Genomic DNA, 23,108 nt, shown 5'->3' with positions numbered 1-23,108 from the left:
ATTAAATGAATAAATAATAACGCACTATTTGCACTTATACTCAGTGAGCACTGCTCACGGCCATAAAGCGGCTGATTAATGGGCCAGGATTTTTGGACACTGAGGTATGAGTAAGTAATGGCATATTGCAGTCTTCTGCAATCTGTCAAATTAGTTTCGAATTGTCCACCTCGAGGCTCTGGTAATTCCCAGACTGTCTGTTTAATCTGTCAATAACGATAAGGTTGTAAAACATCCACTGAAAAACTTGCTTGCGTAAACTTAAATATTTGTTGAAGCACATATAAAATCAAGATAAAACCAGAAGAAAATGGGTTAAGGCACCTTGGCTGCCCTACAATAATGTCTTAATTTCTCTAATAAATTCTTGCAACCAGAGTTTAATCAGCTAGCAGAATTTTAAGAGCATAAGAATATGAGTTAGAAGAATCGTTTCATTTTTGACTAAGTGTATATATTGAATTATAATGGCATACAACATATATGACCCTTAGAAGGATAGGAACACTTCCCAGAATGACTAATTTCCTGCACAGGCATTTATATAATTGCTGTCCATGGCCGAACTGCAGTCATATATGTTATATATAGTAGTTCCTATTTGTTAATATAGATCAGTGTCTGTCATAAACTACTTCTCTCGAAGGCCAAAACGTTTGTTAGCAAAACTGCAGGCTACACTATAAAATGCATGAAACTAATAAGTGGAATGCAAATTGAGTTAAGCCCCCGTTGAGTCGTTGAAACATAAATGCTTGTACAACTGATATCAGCGAATGCTTTTGGTAGTCAGTGTGCCACCACATATTACAATCACTTGCATTTAGCATAACAAACGAACCAGAACTTCAATGGACTGGCGATACTTGGTCAGAGAAGAGGCGAGACTTCTCTCCGGGAATGTTTATGGAAGACAGGCGCATACCAAAATATAGCTCTAGGCATCGTTAGCAGAATAATAAATCGAAGATGGCTGGCGAACAATTAGTAGAGTTGCCCCGGTGTCCGGAATTAAGGGAGATTGGTATTTCGGACACGCAAAACGCAGATTGAGCGACGCGTGCAAGACCAAAAGCCGATCGAAAATGTCTAAAGCTGAAGATTCGGATGGAGTGTCAACAAAACAACAGATATCAAAAGGGGTGGTTGAAAGAAAACAATGCAAATTAAGATTGAAATTGAATGCGACACGAATGCATGGTAAATGTTTTGTTCTTTGTGCCTCGCGGCTTGAGGTATATATGCAAGATATATATATATATTTATTCATGGGTGTTTACTATACTATGCGTGTGTATGTAGACATATTCGTTAATAGCGTTTTATGCACAGTTTTCAATTTAGTTGTGACACAGAATTGCGCTTAAAGTACAAAGTTATTCTGAATATTTAGGAAACTTGCATATTTTGTTACATTCAGTACTCTATATTGCACTATATAAAGCTCTAGCTGATAGCTGAGTCAACTACTTAGTAATAAACATTTAAAAAATAAACTTTCGTTTGCCAAGCAATTTACTTGGGCAATATAAACAAATTCACTAGCTCATCCTTCCACTCCCACTCGCCATCACCGTTACCCACACACAACTGACTGCATTGTGTGTGCGTGCTTGTTTGGCGTACAATCACAGCAGTCAAAATTACATTCAAAATAAACTAAACAGGAAATCAAGCTAAATTTGGCGTAGTTTCTTCATTTCTACAGTGGCTGCATCTATATGCGACTGCAGAAATTGTAGAGCAGCAGCTTATCCTCGAAGTGATAAACGTTGTTGATGTGTCGCAAAACCCGGCCATCGACCAGATGTCGGGCATAATGCACAGCCTCCATTCGATCCTTGGACAGTCCCACCTCGATGAGCCAGCTGACGAACTCGGTGCCGTAGAACACCCTGCGATACACTCGAATGCGCCACCTGAAAAAAAAAACAGAATTAATTTAGTATGTGATTAAAAATCGGGATATTCTAGTCAAGCTCAAGCAACTTGTGCTGTATAAGCATTAAAAGTGGTAGGATTAAGATTAAGTTGATTGAAATGCAAAGCTGCTGTCTAACTATTTAGGTTCCATGAAAAAAATTCCATAACAGAGACGTACTTACTTAGTTTAACTGAAATTAAAAATTATTGTCATCCAAATAACTATTCCTATTGCTGCTTACTTTTCTAAGGGTTCCATTAATTAGAAGGGTTAAAATAAAATGTTTAACAAAGGAAACTTAACTAAATATCTTGCTAAAGGTTCCCTATTTTTGCTTAACTTAAGAATAACTTAAGTCTTGGCGGTGCCCACCTTCGGTCCTTTGCAATATCCTTTTTGCAGTTCTCCAAGTGATGATTGCGGAATTGTTCACAAATATGCTTGGTTTCGGGCCGCACGTTTGACCAGTGCGGTAGGCTTACCACATTGGCTCCATACCTTTAAAGAAAAATACTTTAACTAACGTTCTTATGTTTTCAATGTTTGATCTTACCATAACTTGCGCCATATTTTCACAACTGGCATTAGAAGTTCGCCCATGTCGGTGATGAACACTGCCAAAACAATCAGACCTTGACCAAAGTTGAGGAAAGCATCGAGGAAACTGAGTTCCAGATATATGCCCGACATTCCCTCCATGACCAATGTCCAAATGGACACTGCCAGACCGACAAACATGGAGCACAGCAAAATGATCAAGAGCACGGTATGCTTCAAAGTTTGATGCTCATCAGCGTCGCTCGGGTGTTCCAGGGGCTCAAGTCCCCTTCTGTTCTGATCCTCATATCGCTCGATAATAGTCTGACAACTTTGACGCGAGGTACTAGGACCGCAGTTAAAGGAGCTGCTGCACATTTGGTTGCGAATTCTAAATGAATAGTTAATTTTAGTACTTTTAACTTTTCAAATATCTGGTCAAAACTCACTCTTCCGTGGCAGGTGCACTTTCGATTTTGTTCAGATCTTTATTGTTGGCACCACTGGCTCGTTGTCGTGTGCGATTCAACAGATCCTCAATGTCCACAACAACGGTGCTGGTTGTTGAGGAATTGCTTACCGGCGCTCCTCCCGAGCAGCAAGTTCCATTGCCAGAACCACAACCTCCTCCGCCTGACCCTGCTCCTCCACTGACAGCACCATTCGACCTACTAGTTGGCAATCCGGCAGCTGTTGGTATCATCTCCTCATCGTCGGATGAAGACGAATATGAAGCTGTGCGAACGCTTTGCCTGATGGACGATTGATCCGTGTGACTTAACAAATTAGTCGTTGATATGGTCGAGTGCAGATCGGATGATTCTGTAGCAATTTAAACATTAAAGACTTTGTATACGTTTAAGGTTCAGGGACCTACCCGACTCCGGATTGGACAACTCACGTGAATAGGTCATGTACTTTTCGTAGCGTTTCTTATAACGCTGATGCAGCACCAAACAGCCGACGGTTACTGGAAAATTAAATGTAGGTAGGATATAAGTTTAAACATTAAATATGATTATATAGAGATAAGAAACATTGATTGTATCAGATTGAAAACTTTTGGTACATCATTTTAGGACCTGTCTATAGGTGGCTCAGGATGGTTAACTAACTTTTACCAAACCTAAACCAAAGATCCGACAGGTTTTGATTAACTCTTCAAATGCTTATAGATCTATCATCATTTTTTGATTCAAAAGGTCTTCTTAAAATACTTTTTCCATTACCTATAAAGCACATAACGAGCATGAACACGGAGATGGCTGCCTGAGCATTTCCGTACTGAAAGCTCGGATTGTGTTTCTCTCCCGACATCACATTCGAGTCGAAGGCAATCAAGAGGCCCGATAATACGGCCGGCACACCCCAGGCAAACACCAACTAAAGGAAGAAATAGTTATGTCAAATCAGGCTATAACATTATAATCACAGATAGTTACCATATATGGCCATAGTTTCAGCACAAAACACAAGCTGCGACACTGCAGGAAGAGCAATGAAATGGCCAAAAGACCAGTCCACAGACGAGTGCTGTAGGTTCCGATATTAAAAAGGAGAAACTGCAGGTACAAAGGCCAACGGTGCACGTGCTCCATCTTGGACCAGAGGATTACACCTATGCAGCACATGAGCTGTAATTGTTATGCTTTATAAACGAACTTCTTGGAGTATTTAATAATAATATATTACCTGAGAAAGCACCAGACAGAAAGTTATTCTTTGGGGCATACGTTTAAAGCGCTTCGTCACGATCAACAATGCCAGCATGATACAACAGGCAGCCGCGCCGGCCACGCTGATGTCAAACGAAAAGGCATCCAGCTCATGGAGATAGTCCAGTGGCTTCAGATTTGTCAGCGATATCATTTTGGCCGATATAAACATCAGCGGTGCCGAGATGAATGTACAGAAAACCATGCTTCGAGCAACCTGAACGAAGAGAATACATAAATAATGGGAAGTGGATTTGAATTGACTTTCAATCCAATTACCAATTCAACCTCCATGTTGTACTGTGTCGCAATGACGAAAGCCCCGGGGGCAGCTGGAAAGGTGCCGTAGAGAAAGCCAAATGTGCTCAACTCGGTGGTGTCGTTGAAGTTCTGGCCAGACTGCATAATGTTTACCGTCTGTCGGATTACGAGCGGTAGCACCAATCTGTGAAATGAGAGTACACGTGTTGATCTATTGAATGAATTCATAGTTGAAGTGAAACTCACATTTTAACCAGTATAAGAACACCAGGCAATAAAAAGCCTGTACTCTTTCGTTCGGATCCTGTACCCCCTACGATCTTAAGACCAAGTAGGAACAAGGCCGTTGCCGAAAAGCTCTGGCCAAGAACACGCAACGTACTGGACACCATTTCGGGCAGACCGTGGGGAAACAGGAATCCTCCAGCAACACCCAGCAAGGTCATCAGCAGCAAAGGGTTAAAGAACAGTGCAATAAGGGTGTTGAAAACCAGTATAGACCGTTCACCCAGGCAGCGATTCCGTTTGGACATCTGCTCCGCGGGACAAGTTTCTGGACACAGTGGTGGATTGCGGGTCTACAAAAGATCAGAAGTTATGGTATATTTGATGGAAAGGGGATTTAGATAAACACCAACCACATCCTCCTTATTCTTGATGATCTTGGAGATCTCCATGAGGACCAGACCAACTGGATTCAGAATAGCCAGTGAGATAGGAGCCATCAGATACAGATAAGAGGCATATTCCGGGTGGACATCCTTATAGAGAGCCATAACTGAGGGAAATTTGAATAGAAATGAGTTTTGAATGCAAAATTCAGGTTCTTATGACCTGAACTCACCTATGGGATATCCGATAGCGAAGTCATTGCTCTGGGTGCAGAATATAGCCATCAGGCCGCCGCGAGCGTAGTTCAGGGGCCTGGCGACCAGCAGCGAGATGATCAGCACGGCGAAGAAAACCACCGCCTTGGAGACGAGCATGGCCAGAAGGAAGCTCCAGTTGACAGCGCTCCAGTTGAGCTCGACCAGGGACAGGAAGATCAGCGAGGGCAGGGCGAAGGTGCCCACGAACGTGCCCAGACCCTTGGTTTCCGCATTGCTGATGATCTTGAAGCGTCCGGCAATGTAACTGCAACAAGGAGCGAGTAAAAGGGGAACATATTACACCACTAATCATGTTGTAAAGGCGTGTCGGGCCACGCCCACCTCACCAAAAGGCGTTTATTTTTAATGCTAATAACCCAGCCAGCCGGAAAGGCGGAAACTCTTAATCAATATGTACAGGGTACAGGGTACTACATGCATATAAAATACATTCACCACAGCCACACGTGATCCACTCGTAAACCAGTTTTATTTCGGACTGTCTCTTGGCTAACAAAGATTTGTAAACGTTTTTTTATTTTCGAGCGAGTATTTATGTCACATTCGACAAGACAAATTAATTTGTCTGTTAATCTGGAGTAGGGAGTACTTCCCCCTCTGCCTTATACGAACTAGTTTGGCGACCTTTTCTTATGACTCAACGCGATTAATTGCATTTATTGCATTGTGGGAAGAACCTGAGAGTCTCTTATCTTCTTAAGATTTGCGAGACTGCTGATTGTTAATATTGGCACAACTCAGCTTCTGCGTTTGCCAAGCGCCATGTGTCATAGGTTCTTGCGAGAATGCCTATTCCTAGGAATGCGAAACACTTGTAGTCCTTATCTATGTTTTATTTAGCGTGTAAGAGGTTACAAGACATGACTGATAAAGAAGTGTGCCTATATGAAAGCTATAAAAGCGGAAGATGAAATTATAGTTTATTTATTGGAAACAGAGAAGTTCTTCTTCTAAGAAATTCCGCTTGTATTTATTTATAGGTAAGAAATCAGGGAAATACTTGGTAAAAATAGCAATGAATGAAAGCTTTATATATGGGTCTCCACTTTAACATTCCCTTGGGTCTGAAATACAAGTTTTAACAAGTGTTGTCTGTGAGTAAGGTCTGTCCACAGAGTTTCTACATAAACAAAAAGCTAGACAAAACAGAAAAAGTAAACAACTTTTTCCTTATTTATCTCGCTCATTTATCTGTTGAGCAAAACAAGTGTTCTAGAAATTCAGTCGAGAGAAACGAAACCCAAATTAGTCAACCGGGTAAAACTCATTTATGTCCATATATACCTTTAAAAAAGAAGTAAAGCTTAATTGGCAAACTGTGAGGATCGGCACGCAAATATTCATCTTACGTGCCCAAACAGAGTGCAAGTTCATTAATTTATTAATACTGCGAACCAACCTGTTGGGCAACTCTCGCCCAGAATCCGATGAAGAAACACCTGCGAATGTCTAGATTAAAACGGCTACTACGAATGCGATTAATGCATTTATTAAACTATTGCTACAGTTAAAACCATAAGGAGCCGAGGTGTTTATAGCCCCTTTATTATTGGTAGCGCTTATCAGGTTATTCCCAGCGTAAATCACAAAGAAAAATGATCACAGCAAGTCAATCAAATTCTCACAGCGAACACACACAACAAAGATTCATCAAATAAAAGATTAAATATAATTTCAATGTGATAACAATCGTAAACAAACTTTAATTGCATTACGAGCAGCACTTAAAACTGGAAATGATGTGCATCTCTTCGCTGCTACCCTTTCATTATAGCGTGTCAGAAGGGTAATAAATATTTGCATTTGGGGAGACATTTGATTGACATAGGGATATGATTTACGTTTGCTAATACTTGGAATTTGTACTTCAAAGAAAATAGTAAAGTATTAAAAGCTAAATAGTTGAAGAGAAATATTTAACATTCGAAGTTGAGTTATTACAAATATCAACTTTAAGTTGTACATAAGTCTAAAAGCTAAACAAATCTACTTATCCCAATTAAATTTACATTTTAAAGGCTGAATAATGATAGGGACTAATGGCAGGGTATTGCCTCAGTCGGCTTTGCAAGTGCAGTTCGAAATTCTTAAGTCAGATGCCAACGAACGCGGCGGGAGAGCAGTTAAATAACATATAATCGCATCCGACTTTGTAGTCGAGTTTGTATAGGCGATATCAGTAGATGTTTGCTTGAACAGTTGGAGGAGGTGCATCTGCCTGGCGGTGGGTCTTTAGCTGGGCATGCATATCGCCAGTAATTGGCAGTGGCCGGTAGACAAATCGGTAATTGCGGTTGCATAATCCGTACAGAAAAGGTGCAAATATTGCCTCAGGTGGAGTGGCTCGATACTGTTTACGCTGTTTTGCAAGGTCATTGCTGTAATTGTTTATACCGATTTTGTACGTTTTTCTCGCACTCTCTAAACGTTTTACTTTCGATTATTGCCCACTGGCAATTAAGTTTCGGCTTAGATGCATGTATAATGGATTGATATGGGAGCTAGCAAATTCACAATTTACATATGCCGCTCCCCATTGTTATTGAGCAATTTTTTGTATGTCAAAGTTAATAGGTGCTTCACGGCAATTTCCCAGGAAAAGTGCCACGACCGGCGGGAATTAGTTCAGATTTATGAAGCCGCCTTTAATTATAATAGCTATAAATAGGTGGGTAAACATTGGGAAAAAATGCACCTAACACCAGCAGAGATATTTCCTATTAAATATCCGGAACATAAGAGGTAAGGTTTGGATTTTCAGGTGAATGATCAAACAATATCAGTTACCGACCGTCTTTGCAATGACTAATCGGAAATTTTGTAATTCAAATGACCTTTGCAACCGCCGACAAATTTAGCATAACATTCTTTCGCAATGCATCCGCAATTAAAAGAACTGCAGCACACATTAAAGAAATAGAGACAAAAACTGTTCAACAAGATCTTTAAATATTATGAAATATCTTAATGTATATCTTAATGAACACATTAACCATTAGGTAAATCTTTTTTTAATAGATTGAAATTAATTTTACGGTGCATATTATGCTAGTTGCTGCTGCGGAAACGCCAAATTAAGCCCGAATAAATCTCTTTTGGGTAATTCCGTTTCTAAAAATAACAAAAGTTAATTTAGCTGATTTCGGATAATTGCTCAGTTTGTTTGCAGAAGCAAACGATTGAATCGGAGTACGCACAGACAGTGAGACAGCAGTTTGCCACAGATAATAAAATTCGAGTGTCAATTGATAAGTGGGTGAAAACAAATCAGAGAAATTGAAACTGAATTGAGACTGTGTCCGTCATAAGTGCTGGTCACTGTACAAGTGAGTGCACACACAACCGCACGTTCCCAATAATCGTTGCGATAAGCTAAAATACATACGTTCGAGTTAGGATCTTACGTGGGATGTGGCAAGCTATATTGTAACTCCTATTACTCAAACTATCTACAGAGTTCAAGTGTAATTTATAGATTTTTAAATATCTTTAAGCAAACTGCAATGATTTATTGATATTATATTACATTTATTGGGTGTTATTTCAAGACTATTAGAGATTCCTTAAAGAAATACCTAGCACTATAAAGAAAGTTTGTCTCTTTCCTTAAAACTATCTCATTTCAATATATTATAATAATTTAGCAAAAAATTATTACTTTACTTTACTTACTATAATTCCCCTTTGAGAATATTTTAAATTTGTTTATGCCTACTGTGCTGTCCACTAATGCTAATAAAAAGTGTACACAACGTTCTGTCCAATAAAGTGAATAAAACCGAATTAGGGCGGTTTGACTGTACCTAAATCAAACAAAGGCTTGCAAATGAGCTTAAGGGGTGAGAGCCACCTGGTGTTTTGTGTATGGGGTGGAATACAGAGGTGGTCAAAAGTATTTACACAACGAGCTTTTTTTTCAATTAGTTGACAATTGAAAAAAAAGCTCGTTGTGTAAATACTTTTGACCACCTCTGTATATGGGTAATCTTATCGGAAAGGATGCGTGGGACCACTATCTAGGTGCGAAGTTTCCCAATATATCTACTAACCCGCAAATGATGATGCCGAAACACTGAACCAACGCCGGGTAAAAGTTGTTCATGGAGACGCCCCCGTCGTCAGCGCGTGGCGCCGCCGTTCCATTGGCCAAAGATGAGGCCATGGTCGAGGTGATGACCCTGACATTAGCCTCTGTGCTGGCCGATATCCGCTGGCTGGCGTAGTACATGGAGCTGTCCATTGAGGACTACTGAGGAGTGGCTGCTGAGCGTGGGAGTTCACTGTTGGTAGGCGACTCTGCGCGTCATAGCGGAAAAAGTGGGGTGCTTCGGTGGCCAAACAGCTGATGGGCCGTGACGTCAAAGGGCCAGCTGCGGATTTATTGGATTTTCGCCGACCTTTACTTTTTGTTGCTGGCGAATATGTTGCTCTATTATTTAATCGCTTATCTACGCAGTTTTGTTTGCCCAAGTTTTGCCAATTTGATGGTTGTTGTTGTGTATTTTTAGCACTCTATTTTCCTTCAATAGTCGAGAATGGTCGAAAATCGCAATGCCCGGCAGGCTGATTTCACTTTCATCTGTTCGAACGACGCATTGCTGATTTTTGAGTCCGCAGCACTTGCTTTTGGCAATTCAACGAATTGATTAATTAACGCAAATTAACGTAGTTAAGAGCTCAAAAGCGCCCGCCGATGCGTTTTGTTTTTAATTTGCAATGCGAATGGTGGGACCGCAGCGCGGTCGTTAAGTAATACCAGTGGAACAACCAAAATGTACTAAAATACACCATTTTTACGATATGAAAATACCAAGCAAAAATACTAATGCAATACTATATAAAAACCGTTAAAATAAATGTTATTTATACTGTCTCTATTAAAATTTAACGATCTTTAAACTTTGTTTTTCTTTATTACATAATACACTTTATTTAAACTTTAAAATTTTGATCTGACTTATTTATTTCGTTACAGCGCATACGTTCTGGTCAAATGTTTAGAAATGACATGTATATTATACCAATCAAAAATTAGTGATTTGAAATACGGAGTTTTATAGTCCGAATGAATTATCTTTGCAAATTACAATAAAAACAGTTTAATTTATGAACAATAATATTCGGTTTAACAGACCTGCGAAACAGCGCTGCACAACACTGTACGGATGCTCATCACTGGTCCAAACAGCTGATTGGTTAAGAAAAAGAAGAAGACAATTAGTCATCAAACAAAATTTTTAGAACGAATTAAAGTGGAAAAGCCACAAATTTCCCATAAATTTTGCGTGTTTTAGTAAAAATAATAAAGCAGTCAATATGAATCGCCTTTTTGGTCGCGGCAAGCCCAAGGAGCCGGGTCCAAGTCTAAACGATTGCATCGCCGGGGTAAGTGTCGAAATCATGGGGAAAACAAAGCAAATAAAGATTTATTACAATCAACAGGTAGATGCTCGAGCCACAAACATCGAAGAGAAGATCAGTAAACTGGAGGCAGAGCTGCGCAAATACCGCGAGCAAATGTCCAAGATGCGAGAAGGTCCTGCCAAGAACTCCGTGAAACAGAAGGCCCTCCGGGTGCTCAAACAAAAGAAGGCGTAGGTTCAATGCCCCACCCAATGCCTAGTATCGATTATTTTCCATAACTCCAGTGTTACTGTGCTCCAGACATTTGGAATTATCATTTCCCAATCTACAGTTCCATTACCTTATGGAATTTACATCCACAATCAATTTCTTATTGCGCCCTGTTCTAAATGTGTATTCCATTACCTTATGGAATTTACATCCACAATCAATTTCTTATTGTGCCCTGTTCTAAATGTGTATTCTAAACCATTTCTAACTTTATTTGTTTACTACACAGCTACGAACAGCAGGCAGAATCTCTGCGCAACCAGTCGTTCAACATGGAACAGGCCAACTACGCGGCGCAATCCTTGAAGGATACTCAGGCCACCGTGGCGGCCATGAAGGATGGAGTCAAGCAGATGAAGACCGAGTACAAGAAGATCAACATCGACCAGATCGAGGTAAGCGTAGTTAGCTCTTTAATGCTATCGACCACAATCCTAGAAATCTGTTAATATATTAATTGTCATCCTCTTTTTTAAAGGACATCCAAGACGACATGGCTGATATGTTTGAGCAGGCGGACGAGGTGCAGGAGGCATTGGGTCGCACCTACGGCATGCCCGAGGTGGATGACGACGACCTGCAGGCCGAGTTGGATGCCCTGGGCGATGAGATTGCCTTGGACGATGACACCAGCTATTTGGATGACGTGGTCAAGGCTCCGGAGGCGCCGAGTCGAGAGCCGGGAGCTGACAGCATCGTGCCTGGAAAGGTATAATGCTGATTATATAGATAGTAGGTTGATTGCTTACTAACGAGCTCATTTCTTACAGAGCACCATTGAAACGGATGAGTTCGGCTTGCCCAAGATTCCGACGTCGCTGAAGACCACATAGGCAAGCAGCTGCCCGCTCTCATGTTTCCATTCTTTATCCTTTGTTGAACCTTGGGCACGCTTTGTATATTTTAAGTGTAATGGAGCCATCAAAGATTCCCTCTCAAGTCTCACTTTTGTACCCATTTGTTTTTTCAATAAATAGCCGTTTAGTTATCACGCCACACTAATGACGCATTATATTGGTTAATTTCGAAAATTTGATAGATTTGTGTGTAATATATATATTTGGGGAAAGAAATTATGTTTTTATTAAAAGGTTCGTGGTTAAAAATTATAATAATGAAATGTTGGTTTATTAGTTTAGATATTATAAGTAAAAGCTTTCTTTTTTATCAAGCGGTTACAACAATTAATATAGTTTCAATTTGGTTGACCCTTTTTTGACCGGATGTACAACTGTACGTATACGTGATAAACATTGAAGTCAATGAGCAGGCAAAAATTCATTTTAAACAAAATTTGGTGAGCTTGCAGAACAGGTAAGAAGAAGCTTGCCACTTTATTACTATATTTTTAATTTAAGTAAGAGTTTTTGAACTTAAAAGTGAGTATAATGTACTGCTAACATTTTTGAGAAAGCAGAATACTTGCTAAGTGAGTTTCCGCCGCATTGTAATTGAAATGAATTTAGCGTTAATCGAACGCAAAGCAATGTTGATATATATTTTGGCCTTGAAATTAAATAAGGTATTGTTGGAAATTAAGTAAGCAAAGACAAAAAGTATTTCCCACAATTTCGACGTACAGAGGATGCACTGTAACTCACTAGTCTCTTTGGCTCTCCCTGCAATTGCAATTGCATTGCGCTCTCTTAGCCTCGCTTGCGCTCTCTACGCTAACGAGCTTTGAAGTTCAGAGCGTGAACTTGAGCGTTTCTCTGCCGTTGCCGTTGTCGGTGTCGTCGCGAGGTGGAGGTGCGCTGGTGTGCGTGAGCGGGTCTCAGTGCAGCGCAGTGCCTGTGTGCAAAAATACGCTTGTTCGCCGTTTAGTTGTCTTTTGACTGCTGTAACGGACAGTCGCAAATTTTGCCCCAACTCAGATTCGAGCGATTCGAATGCGAAGAGGAAAACCTTCGCTTTTCAAACACACATAACAAAATAACAAAACAACAAAACAAAATAGCAGCAACAAAAATCAATTGTTCAAACGTAACTGTAACTGCAGCGTTCGCGCCAACCGACCGAACGCCCGCTCGCCTGCCCGCCCACTTTCCCGCCCACCGTCGTCGTCGCCGCCGTCGCGTCGCTAATTAAACGCTTTGCTACCGATCAAAAGTGCAATCCCAAAATATCAAACAAATAAAATGCGTTACAAAGAGTTCTGAAGCAGCAAAAATCGCGCGAAGAAATCTCGCTGTTCAAGTGGCCTTAGCATGTTAATTCAAATGTCAATTAATTAATCCAAATATCTGGTGGCATCTGACAGCCTTTGGTCGGCTTTTCCCGCCCTCCCCTGACCACGCCCTCGCCCCCCACACAAAGAAAAAGTGCCTGAAAGTTTATACATATTTACACAAGAATTTGTAGAATATATAACTGATAGAAACTTCGAAGCAATAGGGTATTTTATTTTTTTCTGCTGTTGCCGGAACATTATGGATATATCGCCAATTGGATTACTTTTGCTTGAGATGGTAAGTGATTAATTCCAGAACCTTGTTTTCCTTTCGATCAGCAGATCGCTCATACGCAGCGTTGCATTCGCCGCGGCAGCGGAGTTGCCTCGAATGCAGGAAGCGAATGGCGCAAAAAAAGCTCTCTATTTATTTCGTCATCGCTGCACATACATACATTGCACATAGACGCATGTATAGTTACATACTTGAAAGTTCGTGAAAGTGTTGGAAATTATTGGGGAAAGAAGATCGGGGTGGAAAGTGGGTGTGAAAGTGCCAGGACTCCAGCCAAAATATCCTTTGACTAAAGTCGCTAGCATCTGCAGGATCATTTTGTGTACTAGCTAAATTATATTATAGAATAGTACAAGTAAAAGCTTTTCTTTGTTAACATATCGAGTATTTGACATGTTTTCAAAGAAAATGTGCGAAACGTTGCTTTGTTTACGAGATTGCATTATATAAAATATAATATTTTCAATTGGTAGTATAGTTTAGGTGGTGTTTCTAACAAAATTTGCATTGATTAGAGCTGCTCACATATAAAACTTTTAGGAAATTCATTATGTATTATTAATTTGAAATGACTTGCAAACTTTTTTAACAAGAATACATATTTAATTGTATCTTTTTTTTTCATTTTTAAGCAATTAAGATATGAATCTAAAAATTGTAATGCATTACATTACACTGCAATAACTGAAATAAATATTTGGTCATACACATTTTCCCTCTTCCCTTTTATTTATTTTAAATGCGGGCATGACTAATCCCAGAATTGAGGAAAAAAAAACCAAATTCGCTGAATTTCAATTTGGCAAGAAAACTTATTGCATGTTTGATTTTGGATAATGCTCACCCTTCTAGAATTTCGTAGCCCAAAGCGCTGGCCCAGTTAAGAGTTCAGTTAGGGTTTTAGCCAATTAACAGAATTCGATACAAAGTGAAGAAGCGATCAATAAAAGCGCCAGCCACAGCAAATAAATTATATTTTGCTATTTTATTTTTATTACGTTTTTGTAAATGCTACATGTCAATCCGTTTCGTTTTTCGACTCCGTTTGGTTAACCACAAGCCGAGATAAAAAACTTATTCAGATTTGCAAGTCAAAGTTAGGCGATCGGCCTTCGAAGGGGGCAATAAATAATACTGCCTGACCTGAGGGCCCTGAAAATACGTACTTCCTAAAATTTATTCCATTTGCCGCTGAGCAACAGAATCACTGACCAACCTCACCAAACATTGCCATTCCCCCATTCCCATTTGCCAAAAATAAAACCAAAACAAGGAAAAAAAAAATATTTGAAAACAAAATCCAAATGGGATTTGCCAAACAAACCCGATAGCCCTCTGTTGATAAGAAAGTTTCGAGTAGAGCGCTCGCTCAAAATTTATTGGATTCTTCTCTAAATCAAAGATAATCCTAATTTAGTAGCTACAAAAATATAGTAAGAAGTAAAGTTCTTCCAAAACTATCTTAATGTGATATGGAGCGAGGGAGGGGGGGAAAAGAGAGAACGAGATAGAGATCGTGAGCGAGGAGAGTGGAGAGGGACGGGTCGAAAACGTTTGCAAAGGCAATGAACGCGAGCTTTTGGCGTTTTCTTCCGATAACGGGCACTACGTACACAGCACACGCACACCACCAAGCCCTCGAATATCAATAGACACATACACACACACACATAAGCACGCACTCACACAGATACAATCGCCCGAGTTCGCTCAGTTTCGCGCTAGTTCAGTTCAGTTTTCCTCCCATGTCGCATGACCCTGGCCTGCTATTGAAGCTCTAGACACATTCGGAGGCCGATACAAAGCGCACCATTCAAAATATATACTAGGTATTGTCTATGTCCGCGCACACATGCCCAAATCATACTAGTTGCCGGCGTATTTGTACGCAAAGTACTCGCTTTTCTTGCCTTTTTCCACTACTAATGCTAATGCTACTGCTACTGCTGCTGCGGGGTATCCGTTGGATTTCGTTTTGGATATATACCGATAAGTAGGAATTATGTGGCAGTGATGGGGGTGGTATGGTGCACCGGTGCAGGAGCGGGAAGTGCTAAATAATTTGGTGACAAAGTCAAAAGTGCGAGTTATTAGGCAAAACACTAAGATATTTAGTAACTTAGAAAGATTACAGTTTTCGCAAATTAATAATAAGTATCAATTACGCAAGAAAGGCTATTTAAATTAGCTCATGATTTCACTAGCTTAATATTTATTAAATATTCTTTATTTTTATATCTATTTTATTTTATTCTTGCTGTTGCGGAAGTTTAAAGTTTTAAAATAGCCTTGAAAATAGCAGGCATTTAAAAAAACTTGCTTGGAAATTCTTCCAATTATCTAAAAGCATTAACTCTCATCCTTGTCATAGATATTTACATTTGAAGCCAAAAAGTACCTAACAATAACTTCTGTTTTGTGCATTTTGAAGTCTATTTGCTGAGCCCCCAACTCGAACTTCCTCATTCTCAAACCATACATCAGCATGATTTACGGTTAGCTCAAAACTCGAATGGCTTCTAGAGTCATAAAATTTGGCCAAAGCCCCAGTAATCTGGCCAATCGGCTAAGCTGTGAATGGCATTCCGTGATCTTGTTTGCTTTGGCCAACTGATAAGCGGCCAACGAGGCGTATACTTGATAAAAATCGAATAGAACAAACACAGAAGCAACCTTAGGCAAATCAAAAGAAATCCACTTGATGCCCCGGCCAATTGTTGAAATATTTGTTGGGTGCTCTTGGGCAATCGCAGCCTTGTCTAAAATAGGGGGGGTTGGTGGTGATGGTGTTGATGGTGGCCCTAGGCCTTCTGACAAAAACTAGTTCTAAGAGTTATGTGAATGATATTAAAATGACTATGAAAAATCCGACAGCAGATGCTTCGTGCCAATGAAGTTGATACCCACAAACACACATGCTTTTCAACCTTAAGTCACGTTTGGATTTGGTGGGTCTGCGACCGCGTAATTTTGTTGGTAACTACGTTGTTTTCTTGGCATTCTGTATGGCACTACGGCCGTACAACACTCAATGTTTTTTGTTATTGTTTGCCGCTTGCGGCAAGTTCAACAAAACATCAGTCGAAAAAAACCCAGCCAAAAGCACATACTGCTGGCTCAACGCTAAACTTCTGCCCCCACAACACACAATTCGGCACATTGAGGTTCAAGGCCCCCGGCCCCACAAAACGGAGTGGAGCAGAGTGGAGCAGAGCGGAGCATTCGACTCCGCAAGGCCAAGTGCAAGTCCAAGTCCGACTCAGTCGTGGCTTTTCGATTAACCATACGCCGCGTATGATTTTCAGTTTTCGTTCGTTTTCGGTTTTCAGTATTCAGTTTTAATTATGCATTTGCTCGGCTCGAGAGGCACGCAAGATAAAGAGTAGCCATGACAAACATTTACCCCAATAGGCCTAAAATGGCAAGGGCTTGGTGGATCGCGGGGCACGTGCCCAAAAAGCCATCGAGCAAAAGATTAATCAAAGAGCCAGGCCACAATGAAATATGGCAAGTGCTTAACGGGCGGGAGTTTCAGCAGTTTGAATGCCCTTTAACAAGGGCTTAAAACATATATATTTTATTAATTATGCAAGCCTAATAATTAATAATAATTACATTTTACAATTACATTTTACAATTTTTCATTTTATAATTACAAATTACACACCCTATTTTAGTGAATTAGTAACTTTTTATTTTCAAAAAATGTTTGGGTTTAAAAACCAAATCTTCAGAACCATATAAACATATATTATATTTTATAATATTTTATATATATATTTATATTTTTCGAAGCTATTATAATTATATTAACATTTACTGGAGTAACATTATTCCTCCAGAAAATATTGGTGTACTGTTCAAAAGAAAAAGTACCAAAGAATGTTGTTTATTTTTATATATTTATTTTAACGAGCAGCTTACAAAATCAATTAGCACTTTGAAAATGTGTCTTTAATATTTTGTTTAAATTGGCATTTACAATTTAATCTGTTTGAATGGCCAGTTAAATACATCTTGACGTATTACTTAACGTACGAACTATTAGTTTCTAGCCACTTTGAAAATGTATCTTTTCAACGGGTATTTAAGAAAGATATCATTTAATCTTGCTGACTATATATAAATATGTATCTATGTAAGTTAGTTGTATTACTTAATTAAAGCACAGCTCAAGATACAGTGCATTTGGTTCGATAGATAAAAGCACTATTAACCATTCTTAGTGCTGCTGATTTGGCAGCAGCATAAAAAGCTCCACAGTAAGGAAATCAAATTCGGCTTTAGTTCGCTTTCGTGTATCAGATTCACTTTAACTTTTCGGCAGCAGAATGGCAAAGGCAGCAGAGGAGGAGGCAAACAAAGTCAGAAAGGCAGAAAGACAAGGCAAATGCCAGCGAGTCAAGTCGCTCACCCATACAAGTGCCGAAAATCATGACCTTCCACAATGCCAGCGCAGAAAACCTACAGCAACAGTTGAGTTCAGTTTGGTTGAGTTGAGTTGATTTCGGTTGGTTCGTTCGTTCTCCCTGCGCTGCCTTTCTCGTTGTTGTTGTTGTTGCCGCGTGAGCGAGCTAGCTTTTTTTTTGTTCACTTCTGTATTTTTGGCAATGCGTGAGTGAGACATACACACACACTCACGCGCGCACATATACACTCGCAGACGGGCAGGCAAAGAGTGCGCTGCTCGAAAATAAGGCCAAGGTGACTCACCTTGATTAAGACCCAAACCGAATGAGTAGAAGCAGCAAGAGAAGTGCCGCCTGCCGGTAGCAACAACAACAACAACTGAAACAGCAACAACAACAACCACGGCGAAACCAACACGGTTTTCAATGACCTTGCCGAATAAAAGCTCCGAGCATAATAATTAAATAACTTGGGCCAAGCCACTGCCGCGTAGAACCGAAAATCAGGCTCAAAAACGAAATTGAAAATGCCCAAGTCATTGCCAAAAATAAAATGCAAAGATACACAGAGGAAAATTAATGAATCTATGGAAAATATTGTCTATAATATCTTGAATATATGTGTCTGCCTCAATTAATTTTTATATATTATATATGTATATATATATATAATTACAATATAAATATATACTACTTCACTTTATAAATATTATTTATAAATATATGACCTTATAATGGAATTGCCTATGCAATTTAACGAAAATTAATATTTTTCTTTGTGTACAAAATATTGGAGCCCCCCAAAATCGAGAAACAGAGAGAGCGAGAGAGAGACAGCACGAGAGCGAGCGAGAGGCAGCGAGACCTCCGCCAGAGGTCAACGCCAGGATCAGTGACATTGCCACCGCGTCATTCTCAGCCGACGCAGAGCGTGCATTGACGCCGCGTACATTCACTTCAGCGCCGAAATAACCAAAAAAAAAAAACACTGTGTACAAAAATTCACTCTTGGTCTGGTCCGCTCAGCCTAGTCCGTTGTCGAGAAATGGGTACAGCTGCAGCTCCAAATAATGACAGTGATAGCCTAGAAATATCTAGAATTCCCAATTATATTCTGAAGATCGTTAAAAATACTAATCCAAGTAACAATACTCAAAATTATACAGATTACGTGGGCCATTCTTAAAATTCATTCGTAAGGTTGCGCTTAATAAATTATTTAGTTAAAGTTCTTATGTTCTTATATTTCATCATTGTTTCATCCATTGCAATTCAGTACTTCTGACTTTCTTTTCTCAATGCAAAAATAGTTAATATTGAACAACTTTTGTTAGAAATATTTAATTTTTTAGTTCTAACTTATGTATTTTATCTAAAAACATCTAATTGCATTTATTTATTTCGGTATTTCTTTACTAAAAGTCAAAAGCACAAATTATAGATTGAACTATATTACGTATCCGCAGAGTGGTACATCCATCTAAAATTCTTATTAATATTATAACGGTTTTATTTCATGAGCATTTAAATCACCCTTCATTTCTCTATTTTATTTCCTTTTCCATAAAAGCACAAGTATTTATTTATCTAATAAGAAACACCACTAAATTCCACCAGAACTATCATAAAAAATTGGGCCCACATTATGCATTTCAATTGTGCCTGCGTTCCTCGACCATATCAAGATATTCTTGAAGAGTCAAGGATCTCGCGACTATATAAAGTTGATTGTCCTTCGCCGCTGCCCTGAGCCAGCAACAACAACGACGACAACAGCGCGTGCGATTTACAGTTGCATTGGCAGTTTGATAGCCCAGTGCTGCCCCAACTGTAAACACGTGCCGCTCCGAGCAGCCAAGGCTCCGCGGTTTGAGAGCCACATTCGAGATTCTAACGCGCCTATCTCAATAGCCCCCAAATGCTCACACCATTACACACGCGCATTTAGCCTTAGTTGAGGTCTCGCCATGCAATGCAATGCACCTCGAAACGCACGCATACATGCGTGCATGTGTTGTCATGTGTGTGTGTATGTGAGCGCTGGCGTAATGAAAACAACTCCCGCGCTTTTTCGCGCCCGCAAGAGAGCGACAGTGAAAGAGAGATGCTAAATTTAGTTCAATGAATTCGAATTTCACCCAGCTCTTAGCAGGCGCTCTCACTCTCCATCTCGCGCTCTCGGGCTTTGTTTTTGTTTTGTTGTTATTGTTGGGGCACAGTGCATTGACTACCGCAGAGAGCAAAGCACGTTACTCCACTCGGCACTACTCGGCACCACCCACCACCCCCTCTGGCCGCATCGCACTCTGCGATGATGATAATGACGTTGCCAGCGGCTGAGTTTCTGCAACTGCAACAACGACACGATGATGATGATGATGACGATGGTTATCGAAGGTCTTTCACCCGAACTCGGTCATTGGCGTACATTTGTGTGCTGCTGCTGCTTCAGCTGCGACGTCGCTGCCACCGATGATGTTGCTGTTGTATCTGCTGCTGGGCTTCTGCTTCTGCTGCCGCCGCCGCTGCAACTGCAGCTCTGCCTTACTGCCGCCGCTCGCAAATCCAGAGCTTTTCAAAGTGTACATGTCGCAATTTCTTAAGAAAGTTCAATTACCCCAAACAATCAGATTTACTGTCTGTTTTTTTGATGCATACACTCGCTGGCCGCACAGTGGGCGCTGTGCCGAATTTTGCAGGCCCTTTTAAAGAGTTGTTTAGGCATATAGGATTATGGGAATAAAATTACAATTATTTTTAGATTTAAACATTAATTCACAAATTAAATCATATAAATCAAACAATTTTTAAACAAAAATATTGTATCAAATTATAACTCACAAGCAAGTTAAATTTATTATATTTTCTGAAACGATGTAGTGCATACTCATCTTTTTTTTTGTTTTCCCATAATATTTTAATATTTTTTTTTTAAATATTTTTTTTAAGATTAAATTGTTTTCTAACACCTTATTAAGCATAAATCCACTATCTCAGTAAAGTTCTCCGCGTTTCGTGCACAATGCCCACTGTGCAGTCGCTTGGTTCATTCGCTTCTTTCGCTGCAGTTTCGTTGCTGCTGCCGCTGCAGCGCCTCTGCCGCAGTCGGCGTCGCTGGGTTGCAGTTTTCTAATGTTGCCTGGCATGTTGGGAATGGGCATGGTTGGGTTTTCAGTTTTCCAGCGCGAGGAGGAAGCGGAAGCGGGAAAGAAGCTGTTGTGTGTTGTTGGCTGGTTTTATGGTGCATCTTCAAATGTTTGGCTTGCACTCTCGCCCCGTCTCGCTCGCTCCTATGGCCGTCCCTTTCGCGTTTATTTGCGTCGCTGCATTCAATTTCAATGAGAAATGTTTTCTTCTCGTTTTCGTTTCTGTTTTTTTCTCCATTTTTTTTTATTCTTCTGCATTCGGATTCGCTTTTGTTTTTTTGGTCATGCAAAATTATATACAAAAACGTTTTCCTCTCTCCTTTTTTCGCCTATGAAATGCAGATCAGAATCGGATGCACTTTCCCTTTGGAAAGTATTTCAAGACAGTCGTACCAATTTAATTCATTTATTACTTAAACACTAGAGCAGCACTATAATATAATAATTCTAATATTATAACTTTCTAAATAAAACTGTAAGCCAATGACAACATCTATCTTTCTAATCCGCTTCTAAAACTCAAAGTTTTAAATTATTTTATTATTTATTTTATATTATTAATTTAGGGATGACAAGGAAGATATACATATAAGTATTAGAAAATTCAAGATACAAAAACCATTTAAAGTAATTTTATTAAGTTTAGTTTGATATACATCGCACAACTTTCCTTCCAACCATTTAAACATGTATTTATTGGGCCATTTGAATCTACCCACCACTTTCGATTGCTTGTTTAACCCATTCAAATTCATACTTTCATCTCCGCTTAAAAATGCATCTGCTCCTCCTAAATTTCGATATGGATTTCCATTGAACTTTAACCTTCGACGGGCGAACCTTTTTGGACATTTCAAATTATTTGCATGCGAATTTGCCGCCATCATCTCTTGAGGTAATCCATAATTTCCAAAAGAAAGACATTATTGCATTCGATCTGTGGCCTCCATCCTCCCCAGCCTCCTCATCCTCCTCCTCGTCCACCTCCAATCGGCAGTTGCAACTTTCAAACGAGTTTAGTACTTGCACCCAGCAACGGCGATGGCCATTGCGATGCCTTTTGGCCAGGTCCGAAGGCATCTTGGCCAGGCTGGGCATCCTCGCTGGGGCCAAGGAATTTGACCGACACATTTACGCTGATGGTTTCGTTTCTTTTCGGACTCCGATTTGGTTTATTCGGGCTTATCTTCTCCGCAGGCAGCGCAATGCATTTTTCCATGTTGTGCATTTTTTCGACGTTTTCTTAAATACAATTTATCATGTTTTTTTTTTTTTGGTATTTTGGTCTTTTTTCGGCAATGGCGACGAAATATTTTCAATGTCTCAGCGGCCAACTTTCGATGGCTTTGTGCTCGTATCTTATTTTTATTTATTTCGTTTTGCGCTATCAGTGACAAAACTTGCTTCGACTGCATTCGCTGCAGCTCAGTCGCAGCGCAGTCGGCGTCGCTGCTGACGCAGGCAGCTTGTGCAGCAGCGAAATGCAAGTGGAACTGCAGTCTTAATTTTATTTCACTCGCTTATCGAATCTATCCAAATCAAATATGGATCATTCTTTTGGCTTAGGATTTTTCGCTTTTTTACTAAAATGTTTCAAATACCTACTTAACCATTTCAGTTCGAAATCATAGCGCTTAACATTTGCATTTACTTTAATAAATTAATACATAAATTAATACATTTTTTATAAATTTATTGTGGCTTAACAATTTCAGAGCATATTAGCATTTCAATTGAGAAATAGCTGAGTCAGAAGCATTTCCCCTTGTGGAATTTGGTTGGGTGTTTTAAAATCAAAAGTGAAATTCCCCATAAAAGTTACTCAATAAAACGAAATAATTCGCGTTGCGCTGCATTTCTTGTGGCAGTTTGCACGAGTTCAGCGTGTTGTTGCTGCTCTTGATTTTTGCGTTATTTTTTTTTTTGTTTTTGTTTTTTGGGTGCATTAAACGGCAAATTGTTTCGTGGGATCAACACAAAGTGCGTTGATCTCTCGGCTGAAAAAGTGAATGAATGCAAACGGTGACGTCGCGACGCGACTGCGCTGCTGGCGTGGGCGTCGCTGCCTGGTTACGTTTGGCGGCGGCGTGAAAATAGCTCGAATGTGACTAACAATTAATAAATTAT

At 39.8% G+C, this 23,108-nt stretch overlaps 2 protein-coding genes across 3 annotated transcripts; one reads left to right on the top strand and one right to left on the bottom strand.

Annotated features, from left to right (window-relative positions):
• Positions 1-1,207: 1,207 nt before the first annotated feature.
• On the bottom strand, positions 1,208-10,053 carry LOC117141562 (integral membrane protein GPR155). 2 transcript variants are annotated; one of them, XM_033305070.1, is made up of 13 exons: positions 9,377-10,053; positions 5,282-5,571; positions 5,076-5,215; positions 4,684-5,015; positions 4,456-4,621; positions 4,154-4,393; positions 3,904-4,095; positions 3,691-3,844; positions 3,363-3,431; positions 2,911-3,283; positions 2,478-2,852; positions 2,297-2,422; positions 1,208-1,919 (listed from the first exon to the last, which is right to left on the bottom strand). In XM_033305070.1, the coding sequence occupies exons 1-13, from the start codon at positions 9,565-9,567 to the stop codon at positions 1,718-1,720; spliced, it is 2,850 nt and encodes a 949-aa protein (XP_033160961.1). In that variant the 5' UTR covers positions 9,568-10,053; the 3' UTR covers positions 1,208-1,717. The 2 variants fall into 2 exon arrangements, with proteins under 2 accessions (XP_033160961.1, XP_033160960.1); XM_033305069.1 differs by having other exon boundaries at positions 3,339-3,431; positions 9,377-9,567.
• Positions 10,054-10,517: 464 nt separating this feature from the next.
• On the top strand, positions 10,518-11,973 carry LOC117141354 (charged multivesicular body protein 5). Its single transcript, XM_033304762.1, has 5 exons — positions 10,518-10,712; positions 10,770-10,921; positions 11,191-11,356; positions 11,440-11,670; positions 11,732-11,973. Exons 1-5 carry the CDS (start codon positions 10,644-10,646, stop codon positions 11,792-11,794), a joined length of 681 nt encoding a protein of 226 aa, XP_033160653.1. The 5' UTR covers positions 10,518-10,643; the 3' UTR covers positions 11,795-11,973.
• The last annotated feature ends 11,135 nt before the right edge of the window (positions 11,974-23,108 follow it).

The sequence above is a fragment of the Drosophila mauritiana genome, chromosome 3L (genome assembly GCF_004382145.1).
Source record: "Drosophila mauritiana strain mau12 chromosome 3L, ASM438214v1, whole genome shotgun sequence".
Taxonomy (NCBI): Eukaryota; Metazoa; Arthropoda; class Insecta; order Diptera; family Drosophilidae; genus Drosophila; species Drosophila mauritiana.
Note: the sequence above shows the minus strand (reverse complement) of the source record. Positions and strands in the feature narration are given on the sequence as shown.

Excerpts from the sequence above, each read along its gene's own strand:
- LOC117141562 (XM_033305069.1), bottom strand. The coding sequence starts at position 9,567 with ATGGACAGCTCCATGTACTACGCCAGCCAGCGGATATCGGCCAGCACA. Across the intron at positions 5,016-5,075 it reads TCAAGAATAAGGAGGATGTG|ACCCGCAATCCACCACTGTG; the intron begins GTTGGTGTTTAT and ends GATCTTTTGTAG. Across the intron at positions 2,423-2,477 it reads AAAATATGGCGCAAGTTATG|GTATGGAGCCAATGTGGTAA; the intron begins GTAAGATCAAAC and ends TTTTCTTTAAAG.
- LOC117141354 (XM_033304762.1), top strand. The coding sequence starts at position 10,644 with ATGAATCGCCTTTTTGGTCGCGGCAAGCCCAAGGAGCCGGGTCCAAGT. Across the intron at positions 10,713-10,769 it reads TAAACGATTGCATCGCCGGG|GTAGATGCTCGAGCCACAAA; the intron begins GTAAGTGTCGAA and ends TACAATCAACAG. Across the intron at positions 11,671-11,731 it reads ACAGCATCGTGCCTGGAAAG|AGCACCATTGAAACGGATGA; the intron begins GTATAATGCTGA and ends CATTTCTTACAG.